Source organism: Mercenaria mercenaria, chromosome 4, assembly GCF_021730395.1.
Source record: "Mercenaria mercenaria strain notata chromosome 4, MADL_Memer_1, whole genome shotgun sequence".
Lineage (NCBI taxonomy): Eukaryota > Metazoa > Mollusca > Bivalvia > Venerida > Veneridae > Mercenaria > Mercenaria mercenaria.
The window spans coordinates 63,254,899-63,269,239 of NC_069364.1; the positions used below are offsets into that span (position 1 = coordinate 63,254,899).

At 37.4% G+C, this 14,341-nt stretch overlaps 1 protein-coding gene and 1 non-coding gene across 2 annotated transcripts; one reads left to right on the plus strand and one right to left on the minus strand.

Annotated features, from left to right (window-relative positions):
* Positions 1-197: 197 nt before the first annotated feature.
* On the plus strand, positions 198-9,613 carry LOC123551934 (39S ribosomal protein L19, mitochondrial-like). The gene is made up of 5 exons (XM_045341242.2): positions 198-352; positions 4,088-4,396; positions 4,898-5,032; positions 6,596-6,783; positions 9,315-9,613. Exons 1-5 carry the CDS (start codon positions 298-300, stop codon positions 9,567-9,569), a joined length of 942 nt encoding a protein of 313 aa, XP_045197177.1. The 5' UTR covers positions 198-297; the 3' UTR covers positions 9,570-9,613.
* Positions 536-608, minus strand: Trnat-cgu (transfer RNA threonine (anticodon CGU)). Its single transcript has one exon. It is a non-coding gene; the product is annotated as a tRNA-Thr (tRNA).
* Positions 9,614-14,341: the final 4,728 nt, after the last annotated feature.

A 14,341-nucleotide genomic window follows, 5' to 3' on the forward strand; every position in this document is an offset into this window, starting at 1 on the left:
GATCTTAATCTTCGAGACGTTTGGCTTGCTTGATCAGTATTTTTCTGTAATTTTGATATTGCTTAGATTACCTCATGGTGGTAAAATTTCATACAGAATGATGTCTAAAATTGATGTTTTTGTCTTATCTTTTATCATGGTGTCCTACTGCTATGAAAGGAGAGAAAAAAAGAAAAGTTTTGGCATAGCTTCGGTTATACTGAAGAATATTTTTGGATTAAAAACTTTTCATAAATCAAGTTGTTACTAGGACATCAAGCGCTCATTGATTGTGATCAATATTGCAACCAAACACAAATGGCAAATTTATCAATATTTGGAAGAATTTCTCCATTGATTCATTCAAATAAAGGTTGTAGAAAACATTTAGTTTTTATGTTTTCTCACACAGATTTTAAGATAAAATTTTATAATTGCGCTACACTCATTTATCATGAGTTTTCGCTACTTACAGTAGGGGCCAATTCTATCTTCTTGAGTTTGGGTGCTCGTCTTATACATCAAATGATGTGTAACAGTCTCAGGAAAAATATGCAGCCTCGACCAAGAATCGAACCTCGGACCTTCGGCTTACGGTGCCAACGCTCTACCAACTGAGCTACCGAGGCCACCCGATACGAGAACCGTCTATATATATATATATATATATATATATGATACCTTCCCTCTTATTATGAGACATTGGCACTCCTGGCCAATGTCTGCCACAGACTGTTAACCGAATTCAGATGCACACCCCAACCAAACTGCTTCGCCCCCCTATGGGCTCCAAGGGTGAGCATCCCAGACAAGCCCCCAAATGTAACAGTCTCAGGAAAAATGTGCAGCCTCGACTGGGATTCAAAACTCAGACCTTCGGCTTACCGCGCCAACGCTCTACCAATTGAGCTACCAAGGCCACTCGATACGAGAACCGCTACAGATGTTTTCAGCCTTTTAAGCTCGTCTGATTTTTTGAAAACAAATGATGAGTTATTAATTATTGTCATCACTTGATCGGCGTTGGCGTTGCCTGGTTAAGTTTTATGTTTAGGTCAGCTTTTCTACTAAACTATCAAAGCTACTGGTACTGATGATAAACCCGGACAGAAAATGAGGTTTTTTACTAGTAACTTTTTTATTTCTGCAAATTGTTAGCAACGGTTGGTATCAAAATAAAGCGTAACATTTGCTGAAAAGTTTACATAATTCAAATTTATATTTAGTAAGCAAACTCACATGAAGTTAGGCCCTGAAAGGGGTATGTAAAATGGGGACTGTACGAACGTTGACTGATAATAAATTCGACCAATTAAAATTAAATTGGTGAAAAATATTTCTACAGTTAACAATTTTAAGTTTGCATAAAAAACATCCGAGGTACAATAATGTTTCTGCACTGCATTTCAACATTGATGTATCAGTTTTTAACACAACTGAAACAGATGTATTACATGAATACCTGTGGTGCGTGGGTGGCAGGTTGGTTGGCAGTATCTTCTTGTAACTTGAGCAAACTTCTTATCCAATGTTCATCAAACTTAGTCAGAAACTCAGAATGTTTATGGATATATTAGTTTGCCAAAGTTTGACACAAGATGAATAGGCCTTGTTGCCCTTTAATAATTTTGAAATTGAGAACAAGTCTGCTCAATAAGTAGAGAATTTTAAAAGTGAAAAGTTTATTGCTGTGACTGGCATCAGAGCTCCAGATCAGCTTTTGGTGCAATTGGGTATTTACCCATCACTTTTTGTCTGAATTGGGTATTGGAAATTTGAATTGGGTAAAAATAATATCATTACCCAGCCTTTTCAGAAGTAATTGGGTATTTGCTAAAACCAATTGGGTATTTTACCAATCTCGCACTAACAATTGAGTATTTTTTTGCTTACAGTATACATGGTATATATCATTAAACAGGACTGACTAAGTATTTTAATGGCGCCCTTCAATGTTTAATACAAAAATGTATTTAAAATGAATGTTTCATACTGTTGTTTTCTTTTTCACTTTTAATGCAGTCTGAGATCAGTTCATCCACAATATCCCGAACGATGTGGTCACCGCAATATGCATTCTCCCAAAGATGTCATCCAGTATTGGTGACACTACATCGTCACAAACAGATTTTCTGTCATTGTTGAACAGCAAAATATCCCACTAATTTGTTTGTTTGTGCTGCAACAATGTTTTTTCCTGCAACCTCTTTACATTTTATCGGCGTAAAATTGTTTACAAAGCGTCCAAATAACACTGATCAGCCGACTGAATGGTCCTGTTATTTTTCCGATAAATTGCAACCTGTTCTGCAGTAACGTATAACCAGTCAGTCAAATCTAGCGTTAAAGTCTCGTACCCGTTCTAGTTATAAGGAAAATGCGATACGCAAGCTATTTTTTACGAATTGGGTATTAAGAATTTTAATTGCGTTTCAGTACGCACACTGTATGAATTCAATTGGGTTTTCTGCAATTTTAATTGCGTAAATACGCAAATACGCAGCTTATCTGGAGCTCTGGGCATACATTTTTAGCTCACCTGTCACACCATGACAAGGTGAGCTTTTGTGATCACCCGTCATCCGTGCGTCGACAATTTCTTGTCTGCACGATAGTGGTTTCATTTATGATTTTATTTTAACCAAACTTGCACACAACTTGTATCACCATAAGATCTCGGTTCCTTTCTTGAACTGGCCAGATCCCATTATGGGTTTCAGAGTTATGGCCCCTGAAAGGACCAAAATTAGCTATTTTGACTTTGTCTGCACAATAGCACTAAGCAGCTTTATTTATGATTTGATTTTTACCAAACTGGCACACAACTTGTATCACCATAAGATCTTGGTTCCTTTTTTGGACTGGCGAGATTCCTCTATGGGTTCTAGAGTTATGGCTCCTGAAAGGGCCAAAATTAGCTATTTTGATCTTGCCTGCACAATAGCAGCTTCATTTATGATTTGAATTTAATCAAACTTGCACAAAACTTGTGTCACCATAAGATCTCAGTTCCTTTCTTGAACCAGCTAGATCCCATAATGGGTTCCAGAGTTATGGCCCCTGAGAGGGCCAAAATTAACTATTTTGACCTTGTCTGCACAATAGCAGCTTCATTAGAATCATTTATGATTTGATTTTAACCAAACTTGCACACAACTTGTATCACCACAAGGTCTTGGTTCCTTTCTTGAACTGGCCAAATTCCATCATGGGTTCCAGAGTTATGGCCCCATAAAGGTCCAAAATTGGCTATTTTGGCTTTTGCAGCCATATAGAGACTTCATTTATGGTTTTATTTGATACAAACTTCCAAAATATCTTCAACAACAATAAATCTTAGATTCCATGACAAATCAGATCCAATCGTAGGTTCCAGAGTTATTTTATATCTGATTACCTCCCGTGATTGTAATCAAAATGGATTTATATCAGTAAGTACTTATAGGACTTATTTGAAATTTCATTATTGTCATTAGTTGGACTGAGACAATCAGGGTAGATAACTATGGACTGATTATGTCAGATTACCTCCCTTTATTTCAAATTAAAATGGGTATATCTGTGTAACTAATGAAGATACTGATCTGAAATTTCATTTATGTCAACAGATTTATTTGGCAGAGCCTTATTTTGTTCACTTACAATATTTATTTTTTAATTACTTCCCTTTTACGTTACTATAAATAGCTTATTTTTAGTAACTTTTTTATTATTGGCCATAGGGAAAACCGAGACCACTTTTCTGTGGTACAACGTGGATGGTACCTCCAATTTTTAGGTGCATTTTGACATATCTGTACCTTGTAAGAATTGTTTTTTTCTTTTTGGTTAAATTTCTTCCCTTTGTTGTTCCTGTCCTTTGGACTTAAATATTTTTACTGAGGACCTTTTTGTCCTCAAGTGCAATGATAACAGGTGAGAGATATAGGGCGATCATGGCCCTCTTGTTTATATTGTGACAGTTCACCACTCCAATGTTTAGATTAATCTGCTTTGTAATTGTCAGTGTCTGCTGTAAAGCACTTTTGAAAGTCTTGTATTACCTGAATAATGTGCAATATAAATGTGGTATATCAATTATTAATAATACAGAGTAATTTTATTTCAGAAGCTTTTCAACGGGTTGTCAGTGTGACGCGTCGCAGTGCTAGCCGACACGATAACACCATTAGAAATGAAGCATTAGAGAAACACAGGGTTTCACCACTCAACACAAACCCAGAGAAAATTTATCTCAATCAAGCTTCTAAACAGTATAGACATGAGGATGTGTCAATGGTCAATAGGTACAGAGAGAAGTTTCCAGAATTTTTGCCAGACCCAGATTGGAAATATCGAGATCGTATTACAGAAATGTTGGAAAGAGAAGAAATGTTCAAAAGAAGGAAAATCATTGATATTCCAGAATTTTATGTTGGTATGCATTGCACATTTTAGTCCAGTTTTAAACCCTTGTACATCTCTTAACTTTCTGACTACGTTAAGATGAGTTACAAGTAAATTATAAGAAATTTACTAGTATTTTATACAGCTTGATGCAGAGCTGTTGGTCTGCTTCTATGGCTTCTGGAGCTTGATCCCCAGATAAGGCGTATGTTTACAATAACAATTTGATAGAAGACATTGTGTCTCAGATAATAAGGATCTTACATGCCTGCCTGTGAAAGACTGGTTTTTCCCTAACCGAGGGATAGTGTGGACTGGAATGAAAAAACAAGCGTGAGGTTTTTAGCTTACCTGAGCACAGATGGGCGGTTATAAGTTCTTCGGAATAATTTCACAAGGGTTGTACCCTTGTGAAATTATTACGCCCAAGGTATTACTTCCCTGTATAAATAGTGTTAAAACATGGTTTTGCTATGAATTATTTGTTAGATATAAGAATGACAAGGTAATAATGAGAATGTTTTTACTATAGGTAGTGTATTAGCAGTGACAGTATCTGATAAGTTTGCACCAGGGAAGAGCAGTAGATTTGTTGGGATATGTATACGCAGATCTGGTCATGGTTTACGGCACTCGTTTGTACTGCGCAATGTCATAGACGACCAAGGTATTGTAACAAGTCTACTTATTTTTATTTTGCACAATCTCGTAGGTAAAGTCATCGATGATCCGTTTGTGTAAAGTGCATAGTAATCAATCATGTATTGCTAGAAAGTAACACTGGAAGCAGAAATTACCACCACATTATATATTTTTTTGTGTTCTTATTCCTGACAGATTATCAGTAGTAACAGTAGCATTAAAGGGAGCTTACACTTTGGTCCTGGTTACAGAAATAAACATGTTCAGGTAATGTGTATGATGTATTATTTACAGTTGAGATCATGAATGTAATGTATAACCTACTTTTATAAGATATGAAGGTCACGTATGACATACATGTATAATACACTTTTTTGTTACAGGTAAAGAGGTTGTGTATGACATAGAAAATCCAATTTCTTGTTACAGGTATTGAGGTCATACCTGATGTTTAATCTGCTGTCTTGTTACAGTATTGAGGTCATACATGAGATATACAATCCATTGTCTTGTTACAGTATCGAGGTCATACAGGAAATATACAATCCAATGTCTTGCTACAGTATTGAGGTCATATATGAGATATACAGTATCGAGGTCATACACGAGATATACAATCCAATGTCTTGCTACAGTATTGAGGTCATATATGAGATATACAGTATCGAGGTCATACATGAGATTATACGATCCAATGTCTTGCTACAGTATTGAGGTCATACACAAGATATACAGTATCGAGGTCATACACGAGATATACAATCCAATTTCTTGCTACAGTATTGAGGTCATACACAAGATATACAATCCAGTATCTTGCTACAGCATTGAGGTCATATATGAGATATACAGCATTGAGGTCATACACGAGATATACAGTCCAATGTCTTGCTACAGTATTGAGGTCATACACGATATATACAATCCAATGTCTTGCTACAGGTATTGAGGTCATATACGAGATGCACAATTCATTGTCTTGTTACAGGTATTGAGGTTATATACGAGATGCACAATTCATGGTCTTGTTACAGGTATTGAGGTCATGTATGAGATGCATATTTATTTGTCTTGTTACAGGTATTGAGGTCGTATATGAGATGCACAATTCATCTTGTTACAGTACAGATATTGAGGTCATGTATGAGATGCTCAGTTCATTGTCTTGTTACAGGTATTGAGGTCATGTATGAGGTGCATATTTATTTGTCTTGTTACAGGTATTGAGGTCATGTATGAGATGCACAATTCATTGTCTTGCTACAGGTATTGAGATCATGTATGAGATGCCCAATTCATTGTCTTGTTACAGGTATTGAGGTCATGTATGAGATGCACAATCCAATGTCTTGTTACAGGTATTGAGGCCATGTACGAGATGCACAATTCATTGTCTTGTTACAGGTATTGAGGTCATGTACGAGATGCACAATCCAGTGTCTTGTTACAGGTATTGAGGTCATGTATGAGATGCACAATTCATTATCTTGTTACAGGTATTGAGGTCAGATTTGAGATGCCCAATTCATTGTCTTGTTACAGGTATTGAGGTCATATATGAGATGCACAATTCATTGTCTTGTTACAGGTATTGAGGTCATGTATGAGATGTATAACCCACTGCTACAGAAGATTGAGGTGTTAATTTTAGAGAAGAGGTTAGATGATGAACTACTATACCTGCGCGACTGTCCACTTGAGCACAGTTACTTCCCACAGGACATGGAGCCTCAGACAATACATGAAGGCACAGAAGTTCCTGTCAATAAAACCAAGGTATATCTCGCTGTCGCCAGAGCCAAAGGGTTGCAGACAGGCTATTTTGATTTTTCTGTGTCTGGCAGTTATCTTCCAGCTGTCTTCAGTTTACAACTTAAAAATTAATGTAACAGACCTTTTCTTTGAAACTTCTGAAGCATTTAGATTTGCCTATGTCAGTCTGTGTGTCGGACAAAATTTGTGTCACATACATCTCCAAAACGTATTTTACCTACAGTCATTGAAGATTATAAGAATGTAATTCAGCATGTGAAGTTCTACTTTGTTTGGGATTTCACTCCATAATACCCCAAGGTATGGCCTTTGCCCTAGGCAAAATGTGCATAATGGACCTAAAAGTTTGTATTACACTCTTCAGACATTATTTATAGGAATGTTTTCTTGTTTGATCTACAAGTTTTGTATACATGGCTGGGTATTCACATTACTTAGCACAGACATTCACCATAACAAGACGATGCGTCAAGTTTAAGACTTAGACCCCTAGCTTGGAGGTCAAGGTCTCATTTATACTTCATTTTTAGTATAATTATTTGAAGAGTAAAGAAGGCTGTTTTATTTGTCCCAACTCAGCCGTGATTTCAATGTAAAGTTTTATGGAAAGGTGAAAAAACTTCACAGTATGTTCTTAACTGCTGTCCCTATAATCATCAGACTTTACACTTGAAACCTCATGTAGGGATTGATCTTAGTAAGGGACAGACAAGTCGGTTTAGGCTCAGGTACCTCAAAGGTCATGGTCACTGGGGTCAGATTTTGTATTTTATGGCTCTAGGCATAACAAGTGTCAAGTACAAGACTCGAACCACATTTAAAGGATTAGTCATTCTTAACTGGTCCTTACACTAAAACAAGACAACATGTCCCTTACAAGATTTAGACCCCTACCTCAAGGTCAAGGTCTTGTTCTGTTGTCCATCATGGGTTCCAGAGTTATTGCCCCTTAAATGGCCAAATTTGCTGTTTTGGCTTGTGAACATGATAGAGACCACATTTTGCAATCGATTTTAATCAAACTTGCACACAACTTGTACTGGCATAATATCTCGAAAACTGGCCAGATCCCATCATGGGTTCCAGAGATAGGGCCCCTTAAAGGGCCATAATTGTTGATGAGCCCGCTTGCGGTGAGCTCAATATAGTCGTCACTTTTGGCGGGTCACTGTATATGCGTCCGTCTGATTTTGTCCGGACCATAACTTTAACATGCATGGACCAATCTTGTTTATATTTGGCATGAATGTTTACCTCAGTGAGAAGGAGTGTCATGCGCAAACCCCATGTTCCTATCTCAGAGGTCAAGGTAACGGAGGTCAAAGGTCAAATTGGTTTGTCCGGAGCATTTCTTCTTCATGCATGGTGGGATTTTGATGTAACTTGGCATGAATGTTCATCATTATGAGACGGAGTGTCGTGCGCAAGAACCAGGTCCCTAGGTCTAAGGTCAAGGTCACACTTAGAGGCCAAAGGTGCTGGCGGGCTCAACAGTCTGCCTGTGGGCATGCAGAATGTATTTCTAGTCTATTTTGGCTTTTGAAACCATATAGAGACTTCATTTATGGTTTGATTTGTTACAAACTTGCAAAATATCTTTAACAACAATAGATCTTGGATTCCATGATGAATCCATCAGATCCAATAGTAGGTTCCGGAGTTACGGCCCCGATTGACTCGTGAAAGAGCCAAAATTTGTTAATTTTTACCTTGTGAACACAATAGAATAGAAGAGACATTTTACATTCGATTTTAACCACACTTGCACACAACTTTAGTTGCGTTAAGATCTTGATTCCTTGTGAAAACAAGGTAGATTCCTTCATGGGTTCTAGTGTTACTGCCCCTGAAAGTCGTAAAAAAATTATTTTGCCCCTTTCAGCCATATAGAGGTTGATATTTTACAAACTTGAACAGAATGTCTTGATGATCTCTAGGCCAAGTTTGAAACTGGGTCAAAAACTAGGTCACTAGCTCACCCTTTAGGTCACATTTATGACCTATCTTCATGAAACTTAGTAGGAATGCTTATCTTGATGATTCCTAGGCAAAGTTCAAAACTGGGTCATGTGTGGTCAAAAACTAGGTCACCACTCAAATCAAAGGAAAAGCTTATTAACACTGTAGAGGCCACATTTATGACCCTATCAGTCTGAAACTTGGTCAGAATGTTTATCTTGATGATTCCAAGGCCAAGTTTTAACATGACCCTGTTAGGTATTTTTATTTTCTTTTATAACCTGAAGAGATCGATATTGTCAAGTCAAAAAGGATTGAAGAAATTGTTGTCTACAGACCCCGATTTCAGGAAAATACTAAAGTTTGTTAATTGACTTAAGTACATGTATGTACATTAATTTGCTTTACTTAAGCAAATTAATGTGCTCAAGTCAATTAACAAACAAGTATTTTTGTGAAATAGGGGGTCTGGGTCTCTTTTAATCACTAAATAAAATTTAGCCTGAAAACCATATATCAAATGTAGAATAGTCGGGTCTATGATAAATACTAACTTAAACCCATTTTTTTGTCAGATTGCGTTGGGACCACAACCTTGGTGTCGAAAATGGTATATGTATAATCTGAAAGGATTGGAGATCACTGGTTGGGTGAATGAGAAAGTTAAAACTAAATTACTGAAGAGAAGTGAACATCCGCAAGTGAAGAAAGAATGGGAAAAAGATGACATAATGAAACATTATCGGGAATCTATAAATACTGTAGAATCTGCAGATATTTTAAAACAGGTTAATCGGAACCGTAAGAACTGGGCAAAGAAATCAAAGTGATATTACAGATGTGTAGTGAATTTGAATAAATTTCATAATGGTTATCGCGAGTCTGATTTTAAATCCTAAAACAAAGTTTTAAGTGAAGAAAAAGTATGAGTTTGTGGCCGAAATCACTGTACATATATTTCATAATTATGCCCCCGTTCGAAGGAGGGGTATATTGTTTTGCAGATGTTGATCGGTCGTATTTAGACCAATCTGCTTCTGGATGATAACTCAAGAACGCTTGGGCCTAGTAGCTAGACCAGCAGATGACCCCTATAGATTTTGAGATCAGTATTGTAATAGACTCAGAATTTCAATACCAAATTTAACCTGAAGCTTACATATTGCTATTTTTAGCTCACCAGAGCACAAAGTGCTCAGGGTGAGCTATTGTGATCGCTCACCGTCCGGCGTCCGTCCGTCCGTCCGTCCGTCCGTCGTCCGTCCGTCCGTCGTCCGTCCGTCCGTCCACACTTTCCTTTAAACAACATCTCCTCCTAAACCAACAGGCCAATTTTGATGAAACTTCACAGGGATGTTCCTTGGATGGTCTTCTCTAAAAATTGTTCAAAGAATTGAATTCCATGCAGAACTCTGGTTGCCATGGCAATCGAAAGGAAAAACTTTAAAAATCTTCTTCTCAAAAACCAGAAGCCCTAGAGCTTAGATATTTGGTGTGAAGCATTGCCTAGTGGACCTCTACCAAGTTTGTTCAAATCATGACCCCGGGGTCAAAATTGACCCCGCCCCAGGGGTCACTTGATTTTACATAGAAAAATCTTAAAAAATCTTCTTCTCGAAAACCAGAAGCCCTAGACCTTAGATATTTGACATGTAGCATTGCCTAATGGACCTCTACTAAAGTTGTTCAAATCATGACCCCGGGGTCAAAATTGACCCCGCCCCAGGGGTCACTTGATTTTACATAGAAAAATCTTAAAAAATCTTCTTCTCGAAAACCAGAAGCCCTAGACCTTAGATATTTGACATGTAGCATTGCCTAATGGACCTCTACTAAAGTTGTTCAAATCATGACCCCGGGGTCAAAATTGACCCCGCCCCAGGGGTCACTTGATTTTACATAGGAAAATCTTCAAAAAATTTCTAAAAATAAAGCAGAAGGCCTAGGTCTTAGATATTTCACATGTAGCATTGCCTAGTGGACCTCTACAAAATTTGTTCAGATCAGACCCCCGGGTCAAAATTGACCCCGCCCCAGGGGTCACTTGATTTTACATAGGAAAACCTTAAAAAATCTTCTTCTCAAAAAGCAGAAGCCCAAGAGCTTAGATATTTGACATGTAGCATTGCCTAGTGGACCTCTACTAAAGTTGTTCAAATCATGACCCCCGGGTCAAAATTGACCCCGCCCTAGGGGTCGCTTGATTTTACATATGAAAATCTTCAAAAATTTTCTTAAAATAAACCAGAAGGCCTAGAGCTTAGATATTTCACATGTAGCATTGCCTAGTGGACCTCTACAACATTTATTCAAATCATGACCCCAGGGTCAAAATTGACCCCGCCCCAGGGGTCACTTGATTTTACATAGGAAAATCTTCAAAAAATTTCTAAAAATAAACCAAAAGGCCTAGGTCTTAGATATTTGACATGTAGCATTGCCTAGTGGACCTCTACAAAATTTCTTCAAATCATGACCCCCAGGGTCAAATTGGCCCCGCCCCATGGGGTTACTTGATTGTACATAACAAAATCTTCAATATTTTCTAAAAATAAACCAGAAGGCCTAGAGCTTAGATATTCGACATGTAGCATTGCCTAGTGGACCTCTACAAAATTTGTTCAAATCTTGACCCCCCAGGGTCAAATTGACCCAGCCCCAGGGTTTACTTTATTGTACATTGGGAAATCTTCATAAATTTGCTTAAAATAAACCAGAAGGCCTAGATCTTAGATATTCGATGTGTAATATTGCCTAGTCGACTTCTACAAACTTTATTCAAATCATGACCCCCGGGGTAAAATTGGCCCCGCCCCAGGGGTTACTTGATTGTACATTGGAAAATTTTCCAAAAAATTTCTGAAAATCATCAGTTTGACATTTGAAACATATTACTCTGGTGAGCGATCCAGGGTCATCATGACCCTCTTGTTATAAATAAACAATCTAGACAGTATATCTTAAATGAAACATAATATATAAACTTTGGATGACAATGTAGGATACTTTACTAACAGAATAAATTGATAATGAAGCTTATATTTGGAGGTATTTAAGGCACTTACCTGCCAGGATTTCTGAACTTCTCGAGACTGTGACATTTTTCCACTATTTTATGTATACTAAGAGAATATCTCACAAATTAAGATATTAATACAATGTTATAGGACATCTTGAACATATAGGACTTTATAGGACATTTATTAAGGGTTATTTGAAGAAAGCATTGATTTCTTACCTTTTTGTAAACTGGTTCAAAATGGCCGACAAGAGTTGTCTACCTTGGGTCAAATTTCCAAGGCCTCTTTATAAATAATTTAGTTGCTAGTTTTTCCCACATATTATGTGTCACATGAAACCTTTTAATGTTTTCTCATCTAGAAACTATGTAACTTTTCTATCTTTCAGCTATTCTTGCAGTATTTTGTAATAATGATTTGTCCAGCTATGACCTCTAAGTTTGGCGGGCGGGAATATTCAAATCCTTGCAGCTAGGAATTTATATTCCTTAATAATTCTTTCCTTTTATGAGTTTTTATTAAAGCTTTTGGTTAAACATTTGAAATGACTAGTAAGGCTTGTATTTTAAGTGTTTTTAGCATATTATCATTCATATTATTTATGTAAATTCACTTTTTCTAAAATATTCCGGGCAATATGGCCGCCATTCCAAAAAAAAATCCTGTCATCCTGCCAGACTTACAGGACAAATGGAACCATAGATTGGTCAATTCTGACAGTCCTGGCACTTTCAGAGCTTAATATAAGTGGCCAAGCTGGTCATTTGGGACACTTTTCAACTTGGTTGACAAACAAGGTCGTGAAAACTTGTGACAAATCTCTGGTAAATGATTTTAGACTATTATTGACATTTAATTCTCCCTGGTGTTCTGCTGAAATAAACAACTAAAACTGTTGAATTTCTTAACCTTATTTGATATAAAACATGCTCAGTTTACAAAGGGTGTCAGGAACATGGAATAAAAGAACTTACAGTAATGTTTACATTTGCCTGGAACTGACCTTGAACTTTATGACATAAAATAAATTACCAAAAAGGACTTGGAAAATAAACACAATTTTGTCAACCTCCACAGTTTCAATAAAAAAAAAAAAAAAATAAAATAAAAAAAATGTCAGACTCGGAAAGTGAAGTTGTATTTCTCACACGTAAGACAAAATATGGCCAACATAAACAGTACTCCACAGGATGATGACATTAGGCATGTTAGAGTTATTGATCAAATTGACAACAGTGACTCTGAAGCAGGTGGTGATAGGGCAAATAAAAGTCGTAGTCCCACACCCAGGCAAAGGCTAAATTACCTTGGAATTCCTACAAATACTAACAGTTTATGTAAACTCCCCGTGCATAACAGACAGGTGCCAGAGTCAAATACAATCAGTAAATGAAACCTGATATTTATACGGGTGAAGGAGATTGGGAAGTGTTTGAAACCCAGTTTGAGGTCTGCGCTAAGTTAGGCAATTGGAATCAACGCACTAAGGCACTTGTCCTGGCTGGATCACTGAGAGGGAAGGCACTGGAGTATATACACACATCTAGCTACTGAAATAAGGGAGCGCTATGATCTGCTAGTAACCAGACTTGAACAGAGGTTTGGTGGTGGAAATCAAAGGTCCAAATGGTTGTCCCTATTAGAGGCTCGTTCCAGACTCCCAGGTGAAAGTGAAATCTCAGTTTGCAGACGATGTTCAGCAGATGATTAGAAAGGCTTACCCTCACTGGATCCTACTGCCCAAGAACTTATGACACTCCATACAATTTATCGAGGTTTGAGCCAAGATCTGAAATACAAATGTATTGTGGAAAACTGCAAGACCGTCGTACATGCAGTTGAAATAATTGAAACATACGAAGGTATCTTTGGGACTGGCCCAGACAGAAAAAGGGTCCGAATGACACAAGGGCAAGGCAGTGATTATACAGTTGATCAGGACGTCAGAATGACATTAAAGCAAATACTGATCGCATTGACCAACTTGAACGTGCAAAACACATGCAGCCATGGCGGATCCGACAAGATGCTAGCCCAAAAGCTCAACCAGGTCAGGACAGGAGATGCTATATTTGTAACTCTCCTAGTCATTTTAGGAAAATTGTCCTAGGTTACACAATCCTGCATCAACTGACAGGAACTCGGAAAACTCAAGACCATCTACTCAGTAGGCCAGGGTTGATGGGCACTGACAGGCCTGAACAAGATCAACAGGCCCACTGCTTGGACAACAATGAACAAATGAAACATGACTGTTTTGACAATGGTTTTTATGCATATTTAACTGTTGAGAATTCACAAATTGAGTGCCTTATTGACAATGGCTCAACATCTTCTATACTGTCATTAAAACATTTGAAACTCTAGAAAACTGTAAAATTCTTAGTCAAGTGAACCATACAGTAACAGATGTGAATGGTAGACAAATGAATATCCATGGTAAAGCTAATTTTCAAATACATTTTGACAATGGTCCAAAGTACAATATATCCATGCTGGTTTGTGACATTGACACTGACTGTATTCTGGGTCAAGACTTTTGTGTAGTAATGCCAAGTCTATTGATTATGAAAAACCAGCAA